Source organism: Pipra filicauda, unplaced genomic scaffold, assembly GCF_003945595.2.
Source record: "Pipra filicauda isolate LSUMZ 115617 unplaced genomic scaffold, ASM394559v2 scaffold138_size1969278_pilon, whole genome shotgun sequence".
Classification (NCBI taxonomy): domain Eukaryota; kingdom Metazoa; phylum Chordata; class Aves; order Passeriformes; family Pipridae; genus Pipra; species Pipra filicauda.
In genome coordinates this window covers 1,424,264-1,437,156 of record NW_024103862.1, presented here as the reverse complement: position 1 = coordinate 1,437,156, position 12,893 = coordinate 1,424,264, and the positions used below count along the sequence as shown (strand labels likewise).

At 41.3% G+C, this 12,893-nt stretch overlaps 1 protein-coding gene across 1 annotated transcript in view; it reads right to left on the bottom strand.

Moving 5' to 3' along the window:
• Positions 1–2,850: 2,850 nt before the first annotated feature.
• Positions 2,851–12,893, bottom strand: part of DNAJC5B (DnaJ heat shock protein family (Hsp40) member C5 beta) — a 31,468-nt gene continuing 21,425 nt past the window's right edge. The window contains exons 3-4 of the mRNA XM_027748215.1: positions 8,854–9,028; positions 2,851–2,945 (exon numbers count right to left, since the gene is read on the bottom strand). Coding sequence (XP_027604016.1) covers positions 2,851–2,945; positions 8,854–9,028 — 270 coding nt within the window. The remainder of the gene's footprint in view (positions 2,946–8,853; positions 9,029–12,893) is intronic.

The following is a 12,893-nucleotide window of genomic DNA, read 5'->3' as shown; positions in this document are numbered from 1 at the left end:
TGCAGTTGAACTGTACGCAGAAACAGATCATGTAAGCATATATTCATGTTAGGAATTTTTCTGAAAAGCAAACAAAATCTCACTGAAAAGCTAAGTCCTGAAATTCTGATTTACCCTTTCTCTACATGTCCTCAGAACAGCTGATCTTCACATCAATGAGAGAGGCAAAGGCCCTCTAAAAACTAAGTTTGCTGTTTGATATTAAGCCATGGGTTCAGATGCTCAGATCTTTAAGCTGCAGGTCCTGGACAACCCACTCAGAGGTTTGGTCACTGATTAATTCTGAGTTTTTTTGCTAGCTGAGATAATGCATTGTGGCTCTTCTGTACAAATCTCTATGTCTGTAAAAAGGATTTGCAAACATGCAGCAGCTTGTCCACCTTTGCATCGCACTGTGAGATCAAATCATAAATCTTTCCCAAGAAAAATCTCTCATTTAAAAAGTGTAAATAAGAACCACATGACTTGTGGTACATCTCAAGCCCATGGAGATCATTTCCTTGATTTCAGTGAACTTTGGCTCTGGCCCATAGAGTGGGCTCCTGAGGGACATTGAAGATATTGCATGTGAAAAAATTCTCCAGTTGCTTTTGTTATTACGGGATTTACTCTTTCCTCCTTGGCTTTATGCCTGCTCTGTAGCTGTTGTTGAAATCAAAGGTGCAATTTCCAATTACTTTCATGGGAGCAGGAGGACAGATTTCACATTGGAAAGGATTCCACATATAGTTTGATGTAGCTTTACACCAGATTTTTCTCCCAATGCCTCTTTTAACTCTCTGCTGGAAACAGTCACTATGTAACATTTGGACATTTTCATGGTGAATTTCTTTCCCAGACAGTGAAACTTAGGAAATGTCTTTGCTTGCAGATTTGTTATATACTACATGGTCTCCCTACTCCTTCATTCAGGGATAAGGTCTTATACCAGAGCAAACACCCTGCAAAGGGTAATAGTGAAGAAAGCCAAAAGATGTGTTTGTGCCGAGTGGGTGCAGGTTGCAGGAGCGTGATCTGGATTTATGTACCAATGAGTGGTCCCCAAAATCATTTGCAATGTGCAAGTGAGGACCAAGAGTAGCCCATGGGTAGGAGGGAAGCGAGGGCCTGTGCGCAGCCTCAGCCATGCCAAGACCTTCCCTCTTTTGTGAAGAAGAAAACCGGGGCCATTTCTGAGGGGAATGTGAGCATTGGCTGGCCCCAGTGCATGCACTCAGAGAACAGATATATAACCTGAACTGGAAGTAATGGCCTTTAAAATGTCCATGTGTTATGGGACATTTAAAGAAATGTTGAAAGTAGTATTTCTTGACTTTGGAATTACAACTGGTGCTACAAAAAACACTCTTTTCCCATATGTTTAGCTGCAGCTGGATGACATTTGCTGTGGAAGGTGAGAATAGAAGGAAGATAATAATGTTTCACAACTGTGGGATCCAATTCTAAGCACGGGAATAACACTTTTGACTAGTTATATATTCCTTGGTTTGTATAATTTAGTGGAACATGCGGCCCCCTTTAGACCACAGCACACAAAAATAATATATGCACAGAACTGACAATGACTGATGTAACATGATCAATAAGGAGAAATCTTGGACTTAAACTACTATGTCAAATCAGTGAAGTGCTAAATTTAAGATCTAAGAGATATTCCTTTAGCTCTTACAAATCAGTGGCCTAATTTCTTTGTGCTTGATTTAGCTATACCCACATATATCTCCACTGACTTGTGGAGTGGTACACTTGAACGTACACCTCATCTCTAACTCTTAATTTAAAATCATGTCATGTGCTCTTAAAGCCCCTGGGCCTAGGGGAGAGGAGAGGATTCAGTCTTGCCCCGATGAGCTAGTGAGGAGAACACTCACTCCTTTGCTGCTTGCCTTCCCTGCCAAGTCCTCACTGCTCCCCACAGCCCCAGTGCCTGCACTGGTGTGATGGCTCCCAGCCTAGTGCCAGCAGGGCAGTGGGGCCAGAAAACACTGGGGCTCAGGTATGGGGAATAAGCCAGCTGGCAGAAAGCTGTTGGCTGGGAAGCAAATGGGGGACCTTTGCCACAGGACTGTGAGAAGAGGAGAGAAGGTCTGGGGCAGCCCAGGACCAGCCTTCCTCTCCGTGTGGCATTTGCCCACTGTCTCATGGGTTTTCAGCTTGTGCAGGGGAAGACACAGAGCCAGTGTGTGCTTCTCAATGAAGCTCCTGGATTTGGAGTGACCTGAACAGTTACCACCAGCAGAAGAGTTCCCAAGCACTTTGTCCTGGCTCAGGTTTATAATTACCAGAGCTGGGTCCCAGCAAGCCAGTAGCTGCTTTCCAAAGAGCACTTTCCCTCTGGGAAGGAGAGTCCTGTCTGTCTTGCCACCAACTTTCCCCCTGAGGTCTGCTAAAGAGCACTTCCTGGGCTCCCTCACAGGAATGTTTCACATCCAGCAAAACTGCTGCATGCAAGGAAAGTTCCTGGAACAGGGAGAGGTGGAGCCAGTGTGTCTGGAAAGATACTGTGTCTGGGAGGTGAAACTATAGCTAAGGGCAGGGAGAAGAGCAACTATACCAAAGGGAATATTACTAGAGGGAAAGACCATGTTAAGCCTGGCAGTTTGATGCCATGAGAGACCAGCATGCTGGTCTGTAGAGCTCTGTACTGGCCATAGATATCTCCATGCACAGTGCAGGTTATCAGCCTATTGGAAGTGGCCTAGAGGAAGATTCTGCCTTGATAGGAAATAACTCTCAGTTTACTCTTGATTAGCTTAAAGACAACTACAAACACAGGCTGCAGAACTTATCGCGTGTTTTTTCTTGCTGTGAGACTCAGTGAGCAGCACCAACAGGTCATGCTCTCCTGCTCTAGGAGTCTGTGCGATAGCTCCGATGGCTGTCCCCAATTAGTTGCGTCTTCTCCGTTACGTTAGTTGGCTGAAGCACGATAGGAGTTTCTCCATCTAAATTGGGGAGGAGGACAAATAAAAATGTAAGAACCCTCCACTTGCTACAAAGTCAGATTTCTTGTTAGCACTGCAGCATTTCATCCGCGGTTCTGGTTACAGCTTAGTCTTGGTTTCATGGACAGCTGGGTGGGTACTGAAGAGGTGGCAATGCCCACACCGAGTCTACAGATGCTCTAACTCCTTGTCCTCATATAACGGCAGGTTTCTGGGTGACTATTGCTGCTGCTGTTAAACTGGACATTTGCCGTACCTGGTGCTTTGCAGACATTGCAGGCTCAAGGTTCCTGCCTGTTCCAATAGCAAGTGCTTGTTCCTGCAAATGTCTGAATATAATGAGCACTGTTGTGAGTCAGCAAACACTAACCTTGGCAGTGCTTGTGAGAATGGGACAGAAATGAGTCTTGAAGTTAACAGTAAAGAAAGAAGAGAGTTAAAAGGGAAAAAATGCATGAGCAGTAATACACTTGAGAGGGAAGAAATCACATATATCCTGAAAGCCAGCTAGTTAAATAAAAATGTTAAATTGAATTTGAAGTCTTATATAATAGATATACAACAGGACTCTGGGAATTACTATTTTAATGAGTTTGGAACTACCAAAATCTCATATTATCACTATCTAAATCCTTACTACTGTGTACTTTCTCATTCTGTACAGTTTTGTGTTTGCTTTTCCAATATATCTATAAAAATGCATTTGTTGTAGAGTGGAGAAAGTTGAGTGGAGGGAAGTGAAGTCTTTACGTAGTTCCTTGATGGCTGTTGTGTTCCCTCTGATAATAAACAAGGTTTGGTTGCCCTTCTCCTGGGCTCCTTTCCAACCCACATTTTTTTGGTAGGGAGGAAGGGGCTCAGGTCTCAGAGACTGACTTTTAAAGGTTCAGCCATCTTAGTGAAGTGTTTCACATGAAAAATTCTAGACTATCTATATCTTGATACTAACAGAGCCTTCACAGTAATTGAATAAAAATTATAACTTTTTTTTCCAAATGACCGAATGTTCAGAAAAAACCCTCATCTGACATTTCCTCCTGTTTACATGACAGTTGACGGGATGAATCATGGGCAAAAGATGTAACGTACAGGAGTAACTTAAACCCAGAGTAGGAATCTAATTGCATGCCATACGGCTTCCCCTCAGTGGGGGTAGAACAACTTTGACTCTGTCAAGGTGAAAGGCAAGAATGATTAAATGCCAGGCAGCTTCTCTGTATGGGCAATTCCATATTTAGACACAAGGTCAAAGACAGACGTGTTTCATAACTTCTAAAAGTATATGAGTAATTAATGCTTCGAGCTCAGCTCAGGCTCGTATTAGTTTGGCAGTTCCAATCCATTTTTAAGTTGCTGTGTATTTTCTGGTTTTCTAAGCAGCACTCCCTCCCACCCTCTGCTGCCTCCAAGTTGTTCATTTGCTGGAAGATCACTGATGGAGGGCAAAGACTAGCAGTACATTTTGCTGTGATACCCAGGTGTGCAACAGGAGAACAGGACCCAGTGCAAATTTGTCGTGTTGCCTCCCGCTGATCTGCAGACAATTCTGAGCTGACACTCTCACCAAGCATTTTGTTGCTTACACCTTTCTAAGATTTATGATGGGTTTTTTTAATCAGAACAGGGGTAATAAACTGTACAGATATAGTCTGCTAATGGCAAGCTGCAGAATGGAGGTGAGGAAGAATTCACAGTTTAAACTGCTTTCTATAGATAGCTTCTGCTCACTGTTCGCCTACATTTGTATCATATGGAGTGCGGAGGAGACAATGAGGTGATAAAAACTTACTGCTTCTGAGTTGGGAAAGTATTTTGTTATTCAGGTTCTTTTATTCTTTTTCTTTTTTTTCTCTCTCCCAGAATTCATCTTCTGTAAAATGCCTTGCATTGTTCTTACAAGGATAACCAAAAAGGAGAGAACAAACCTGCCAAACTGCTTTGAGTGCCTCATTACAGTCTGAAGTACAAAGGCAATTCAAATTCCAATGCCACCTCCTCTGGGACCACAAAAAGTTAACAAAAATTTTGCCATCAACTTCAGTGGAAGCAAAATCTGTCAACCTGCCCCGTGTGTGTGGGAGAGTGATGAACTATTGCATGTGTCCGTGCAGCAGATGAGCAAGTGGTACTTCCCTCTGCCAGTGTATTTTCACAGGCCATCCTTAACATCATGGCATGACACCACAGATTACCCTACCTTGTACCTTTCTAATGTCATGTTTGATTTGAAACCCTAAAAAATTTCATGTTTAAAATATAATAATACAAATATAACATTTAATTGTTGGTCTTCCATTGTACATTAGGCCACAGTTTTCTAGTACAAATCAATAGTTGGGAGAAGAAATCATTGCAAGCTAAGTATGTGCCAGGGCTTGCAAACCCCTAATTTTCTTTAGTTCTGATGGTCATGCTACCTATGGAAATGTATGCTCTAAAATGAATCTCTCAAGGGAAATATTGTACTAGCTGAGCACTAAAACTATATATGTATTTGATTAAAATATTTGACTAAAACCTTCATCTAGAGGAGTATGAATTCCCCTAGAAATTCTCTCTAGACAAATAGCATTTCAATAGAACTGATGCCTTTGACATGATTGTGTTGATTTCAGTGACAACTCACTTTGCTTTTACATTTTAGGGAATGGATCACTGATTTTTGGCCACACATCTTTTTTTTTTTTTTCCACTAATAATTATGTTTTATGGTATGTTAATTTGAGGAATGAAGTCAACTGTTAAAAACCTCAATTTTGTTAATGACAAATGTGAGGGACTGAAAATTATTATCGTTGCGTCGATTCAATAGATGAAGTCTAAATCTCGACTCCCACAGCAACAGCTGCTGGGGACTCGCTCTCTGAGGGTTTTAGCATCAGAAATGGTGATGTTTTGTCCTCGGAAAAGCAATGAGTGACTGCAAAATATGTGGATAACTTTAAGTGTGGCCTTAGCTTGAGAAGCGTAGCTTGAAAATCTTAGCTGGAGCATTTTGACCTTAGCAAAAAAGTTCTGGTTAGCAATAATATAGATGCTGGGGACAGCAGGAAGCAAGGAAATTAATTACTGGCAAGAATGCTCAGTCTGTGGGCAGAGGGCATGCAAAGAATTTGGATCCTAATAGGATCTCCTCTTCCAAAATGAAATCTGCTGCAGGAGTGATTACAGTTTGTCTCTGAATTACATGCAGGAGTATTTCTATTATTTACCTAAAGGAAGGCATGAGTATTAATTTCTATGGACCAGCATTTGAAAATATCTGGTGAAAAAGCATAATCCTTTCCATTCTAAAAATCAGGTGCATCTTTCTGGCCAGCATCCCTAAAGCTGGGGGAGAAGGAAGGGAGGAAGTACAGTTTGATCTGGTTGTCATTCAGTTTTTTCTAAATGCAGTATCTGTTTTCCCTTCAGCTGTAGAAAAGATGCTCATCTTACCCTTGTCATAAAGTTTTCATTTTTATTACTGATACATTGCTCTCTTCTAATAATTTTGAAATAAAGAGAATTCTACTTTACTGAGGAACGCTGATTTTGATTGGGAGGAAAATGTAGCAAGAGAGAAGAGAAGAGAAGAGAAGAGAAGAGAAGAGAAGAGAAGAGAAGAGAAGAGAAGAGAAGAGAAGAGAAGAGAAGAGAAGAGAAGAGAAGAGAGAAGAGAAGAGAAGAGAAGAGAAGAGAAGAGAAGAGAAGAGAAAAAGAAGAGAAGAGAAGAGAAGAGAAGAGAAAAGAGAAGAGAAGAGAAGAGAAAAGAAGAGAAGAGAAGAGAAGAGAAGAGAAGAGAAGAGAAGAGAAGAGAAGAGAAGAGAAGAGAAGAGAAGAGAAGAGAAGAGAAGAGAGAAGAGAAGAGAAGAGAAGAGAAGAGAAGAGAAGAGAAGAGAAAAGAAGAGAAGAGAAGAGAAGAGAAGAGAAGAGAAGAGAAGTCAAGAGAAAAAGAAAAGACCTAGTTTTGTTCTTTCTGAAGAAATATATAATATTAAATATATATACATATATATTTAATATTGTTTTTAAATACTTTAAAAACCATAATTCCTCATTGTGTTAATTTTTCAGACTGATACTTCACTAAACATTTTAAATTATTTTTTAAGTTGGTATCTCAGTGAGACGGTGGAAGTAAAGGGATGTCAAGGTGGCCTAAAGTTAAAGAATACCAATACCTCCTGGTACTTGTGCCAGAAGGAGGCAGCAATTTTTTTTCTGCCACGGAGGAATTTTGTGCTGGATTTTGAGAGAGTAAAATACCTGCCAAATTAGAAACAAAAAGAAAGGCAGAATTTAAACATCTTCCATCTTCATACTTCAAAGTTGACTTTGGTATCACAGGCTCATGAAGAGGAAGACCAGTTTTAGATTTGTACTTTTCAGGTGCTGCAAGACATAGAGTTTATTAGATTTGTTTCAAATAATGCATTGTGATTATAAAGTTTTCACTAATAGTTTTTATTGCCTTTCCAGAGACTGATCAAGTATGATCAATTTTTAAGCTGCCTGTATTTACCTTGATATGCCTCTAGGCAAAAGCAACTTAAAAACACCACCACGCATTGGCATAACAGTTATAAAAATAGCATTTGTTTCAACTACTACAAGTGTTTTGTTACATATTTATGGAAGGGTAAATTTGTGTGAAAAGTTGGGGGGGAAAAATGTTTTCCTGCTAAGGGAACATGACATTTGCAATCTGGCAGTGCTAATTTAAGCATAATAAATGTAAGAATATAACTGTAGAAGATCTTCTAAAACAATGGAAGAGAGAAAGAGTGAGCTGACTGCTTAGGTCCTTCCTCATAAAAAAGCATAATCCTGATATCCTAAGTTTATAAAAATTTGCAACTGAAAAGTGTCCTAGGTCCTCCCCTGGTACCTTGGCTTCATATTGCTGGAGCAAGAATCATTGTATGTCTCACCCTGTGCACAGCTAACCAGTTCGAGATGTTTCTGCTACCCCTAAAGATGAAGGCAAAACTCTGCCTCTCTCCAGCAGATTAGGACAGGGCTGTTTTTTCAAAGTATGCAACCCACACTAGTGCCAATCAGAAAATCACCATCATTCCTTGGTATAGCCAAAACCTGAACATATAGCTGAGGGAATGCAGCAAAATCAAGAAAAGAGGGTAACCTACTGTGAAGATCTTCCCTCTTCCCCAGGCCCATGTTCCTGTCTGGGTACTCTTGCTCCTGAGTTGGTGCTTGACCTGTCCCACCGTGGAGCACAGCTGGGAATTAAATGGGCCAGGAACTACATACATTTTTGAGAGGATTAGTTCTCACCTGGATTTTATCTGAGATCTGGGGCCTGGTGAAGTAGCAGAATTGCTACTGCCGGTGCAGAAGAGAATGAGCAGCTTGAGGGCTGGATGGGAGAGGGGCAGGACCACAGCAGCTTCTATGCAAACTTTTGGGTTACTGTGCAACTACACTGCTGGAAACATTGCATTTTTTCTTGAAGGTTCTTCTTGAATGGGTACAGTTAGTCCATCATAGGCAGGGATAAATTTTACATAAATAGAACCCAAACAACAGCTTATTCAGGCCAATCAGATATGACAAGCAGCACTCCAGCAGAGCCTAATGTGTGAGTACAGGATCTAGGATATGAAGCAATGTGGGCATGGGGGCTACAGGGTGAACATCACCTCTTATGATAAGTCCTGAGACTTTTAATGTTTAAGCGTCTCATAAGAGATACAGGAGATATTTAGCTGTTAGTGCCATAATTTTATTTTTGCATTAATATGTAACTTGGGAAGTTCACTGGGTCATGGTCTTAGCTAGAGTGAATTGGCACATCTCCACTGAAGTCTGGAAGCAGCCTCAGCACTGCGAGCAGAACATCTGGACTGCAGGCTTTAAAGATTGTTTTGAACAGCCTTGCCACACAGTAAGCCCCTACAATACACACCTCTTTCCATGTCGTTCTTAATTTGCTCTTCCAAATCTTCTGGAGACACACAAAACTCCTGCTGTTCCCCCTCGGGTGCCTTGGGTTTACACTTTCCACAGCAGCAATTGAAGCAGCAGCAGAGACAGCAGCAGAGGTAGCAGCCCGTCAGCAAGCCACAGACTGCAAACAGGCCCTGGGTTAAACACAGTGGGATGAAAAACCTGTTAGGAGTGACCTTGCTCAAAATTGTGGCAGCCTCTTACAAATAAAGGCAGATCATCAGAGGAACTTTGGTTCCCAAGTACTTGGCACTCAGGAGTCCAGCTGCTGGCCCAGTGCCTGAGCAAGGGCCAGATATCCCAAAGCCCTCCTCACCACCAAGCTCCTACTTGTCACTCAGGACCACATCCACAAAGAAGACACCAACCAACAGGCCCCCCACATGCTCAGCTTTTGAAAATCTGTCTTCAGCTGATGGCCCTCAGAAAAGCCCTCCAGGCAGTATGCAAAACCCCACCCACCTTAAAATGACTCATTTCCATCTTTAAAATGACTCATTTGCCCAAGATCATTTTTGCAAACACTTATTTACTGTCAGATTCTTGTCAATAACAAAGCTGAGAGAAAAAGAAGGAAAGACCCAGATGCATCCCACATAACTTCAGGCACTGAACTAAGGCATTCAAATTAGCCCCTGTGGGCTCCCCACATAGTCAAAGGGAAGTTGAAAACTCCTCCAGAGGGTAATTCAGCCACATGAGGATTTGAATTGCCCATTGGGGGTGTCTCTCTTTCTCCACATTAGCCTGTACAGGACCACACAGGTGATATCTCCTAAATTATACTCCTCGGTCTATGGTTTCTCGATCTGCGGACTCAGGCAGCAAGAAGTTCCCACCCACTTGGCCCTTTACTCACTCTTTTCCCTGTGGCACAAAGCAAGAGGCTTCAGCAGAGCCAACACAATGGCCTGGGGCCAAGACCAGAGATCTCACTCAGAGTCAAGAGCCAGAAAAAAATAATTTACAGAGCTTTTCTTCCTCCAGACCAGGTCACTGCCCAGGTTCACAGCACAGCTCGCAAGTTGCTTGTGTGTGTGCTGCATCACAGCAATAGGATGGGGGACCTTCAGGAGAGGAGCCTTTAGGCTGGCATTGCCACTCTGTGCTCCATGAGGACATGACAGCAGCCTGGCTCCTGACCTGGGATGGATCCAGGCCTGCAATGAGATGTCTGTGACACAGGAGAAAACTCCACATCTCTTCTTGGACATAGTGGTATAAGACCAAAGGAAATCCAGTGACATTTCTGAAAAGCGAATCAAAGCTAATGTATAGAAATAAACAGAAGGAGAATATGCTTAGATTAGATATTAGGAAGAAATTCTTTACTGTGAGGATGGTGAGATACCAGAACAATTGCCCAGAGAAATTGTGAGTACCCCATCCCTGGAAGTGTTCAAGGCCAGGTTGGATGGGGCTCTGAGCAATCTGCTCTAGTGGAAGGTGTCCCCACCCATGGCAGGGGCTTGGAACTGCTTGATCTTTAAGGTCTCTTCCAAACCAAACCATTCTATGATTCTGTAAATGTGTATGTAAAAGCAACAGAGCTTTGTGGCCACCAGGTATATATGGGTTGAAGGTATAGCCAGGCTTTAGCATTATGGTTATACAGTCTGCTCTTTAATGACTATTCATTATATTCATAAGACAACATGCTGCTCAGGGAGAAAATAAGCACAGATGTCAGGATATTGTCAAACTTTGACAGTGGAGCTATGTAAATAACATTGTTATGTATGCATGTCTCAGGCAACATTAGTGGGGGCCGACTGGAGCATCTTTGAAGGTAATAAGACTATTTATATGCCTAATATTTATAGGCATGTATCTAGAGTGGTTTTAAATGAAAAGGATACTGACTTTCTGTTTTAAAATATTTTCCTTCCAATAGACACCTAAAACCGTTCTAAATGCCATAATCCCTAAAATAAGTTGTCTGACTGCTTATCATTTATGCCATAATGGAGAATAAATCACCACTATGTATAGAATAAAAAAAAGGCATAAAAAAGTATACAGAGGGGGAAAACCCCTTGAATTTATTAATGATAACTTTAGTGTTTCAAGATTTCTTGTGCCTATATTATCACAGGTGGTAAATCAAGAATCATTTCATTGATGTGATTAATAAACTGTCTTCATGGTAGAGGGAGAATTGGTTTTTGCTAAAATAGTTAAATGAACAAGCCCTGTGCCTGCCAGTGAAGAAGTAGTTCAATTTCCCCTTACCCATGTCTGTATGTTTCCAGTTTAATATGCCTGCTAAGAAGTCTGGCACTCTGAAAAAAACTAATCTTCATTTTGCATTTCTCCTTTCCATTGGGTTTCCTAACTGCTAATGATAAACCCCTTCACAATTGTCAGATTTTATGAGTATGAGCACTCTGGGGAAGGGGAATGTTTGCAGTTGAAGAGGGAGATAACAAGTGAAGGCTGTGGTCCCTATTGTCTACTACCAGAATGGAGAAAATTAGGGGTTCAGCGGTTATCTGTAGATGATGCATCAGACTCAAATAGTATTATAATTCAAAAAAAGCGCGATTTGGTTGCTTTGAAAGTGGCAAGATTTTGGGTTGAGAGAGAGTGACAATCCTCAAATCCTCAAATGAGTCTATATACATATTTTGGATTTTTTGTACAAAATTCATAAAACCCGGGAAGCACTGATTACTTTTGCTATTCAGCACATCTTGTCTCACTTCTGGGATACAGCTTGCTTGAAGCAATACTCACATTCCTCCTTTAGCTGTTAGGGACTTATTAACTTCTCTCTGTACTCTCCACTGCTCTCCATATAAGTCAAAGTCACAGTTGTTATTTCTGTTTCTGATTCTCTAACCCCAGAGGATTTTATCCTTCATAACATCTCCATTAAAGATCAGTAAGTAGAAGAGCAAATAAAAGCTAAAAAAAGAGCAGCAAACAGTGAAGAAAATCTTGTTTACAAAGACTGTTAAAGGACTCAACGCTGCTGCTCTCTCAGCACTAAGGCACTGCTTCCTGGCACCTAAAACATGACAAAAGGGCTGCAAGAGATGGTGGACAGCAAAAAAGAGGGAATGATCCATTCAGCATCTATAGTGGGATGTCCAGCCTGCAGCAGGGGTCAGCTACAACAGCTGCAAGCAGGCAGCCTCCAGCCTGTCTCTGAGGGGGCAACTGAGCCTTTGCAAGTTTAATTTAAAGGTTTCATTCACTGCATTTGAGCAGTGTCCATCTCATACTGATTCAGCAGACAAATTATGGCTTCTCGGGCCCACAAAGTGCCCAGGTGACTTCCCAGTTTGAAAGGGGACTGCAGAGCAGTGCAGCATTGGCCTGATCCGTGCTGAACACAAGAATCCGTGTTCCACAGTTTGCAGATAAAAGGTCTCATAGTGTGCTTGCTTCAAACAGTACAGATCATTTTCCTATGTATTCCATTACAGTCTTTTGTTTCCTATGCTTCTGCTGCTGCAAACAGGTGGGGACAGCATGGATTTTGCACATTTGCAATTCTGTTTGTTCCATATCTGTAATATTTCAATATTTGCAGAAGCACTTGAATTTGACATATACAAACATCAGAGGACACCAGTAAGATAAGAGACCGTGTGAACCCAACTCCTTTATAACTAGAACAGCCTTGTTTTACCTTGAGCAATATGCAAGGTTTTGATATATCATTCTCTTCCTTTCCTACTCTCTTCCTCCATTCCATTCTTCCAAGCTTTTCTTCCAGTTCCTTTCTCTCACCAGGACACATACATGATACCATAAACACAGTGTTATTATTGCTTACTTATGTTGTGTGCTGTATATAGCAAATAAAACAGTTAAATTTGTAGGGTAATAATTTATTAACTGGTTATCACATAAGTGAGACTTCTTGTTTTTGGATAATGAGTCATTTTTTTTTAGTCATTACTGAAAAGAAAGTCAAAATTATCCTGGAGCACTAGATTCAAATCTAATGAATGTTTAAAAGTGTTACAAAACATGTACTGTAACTATTCA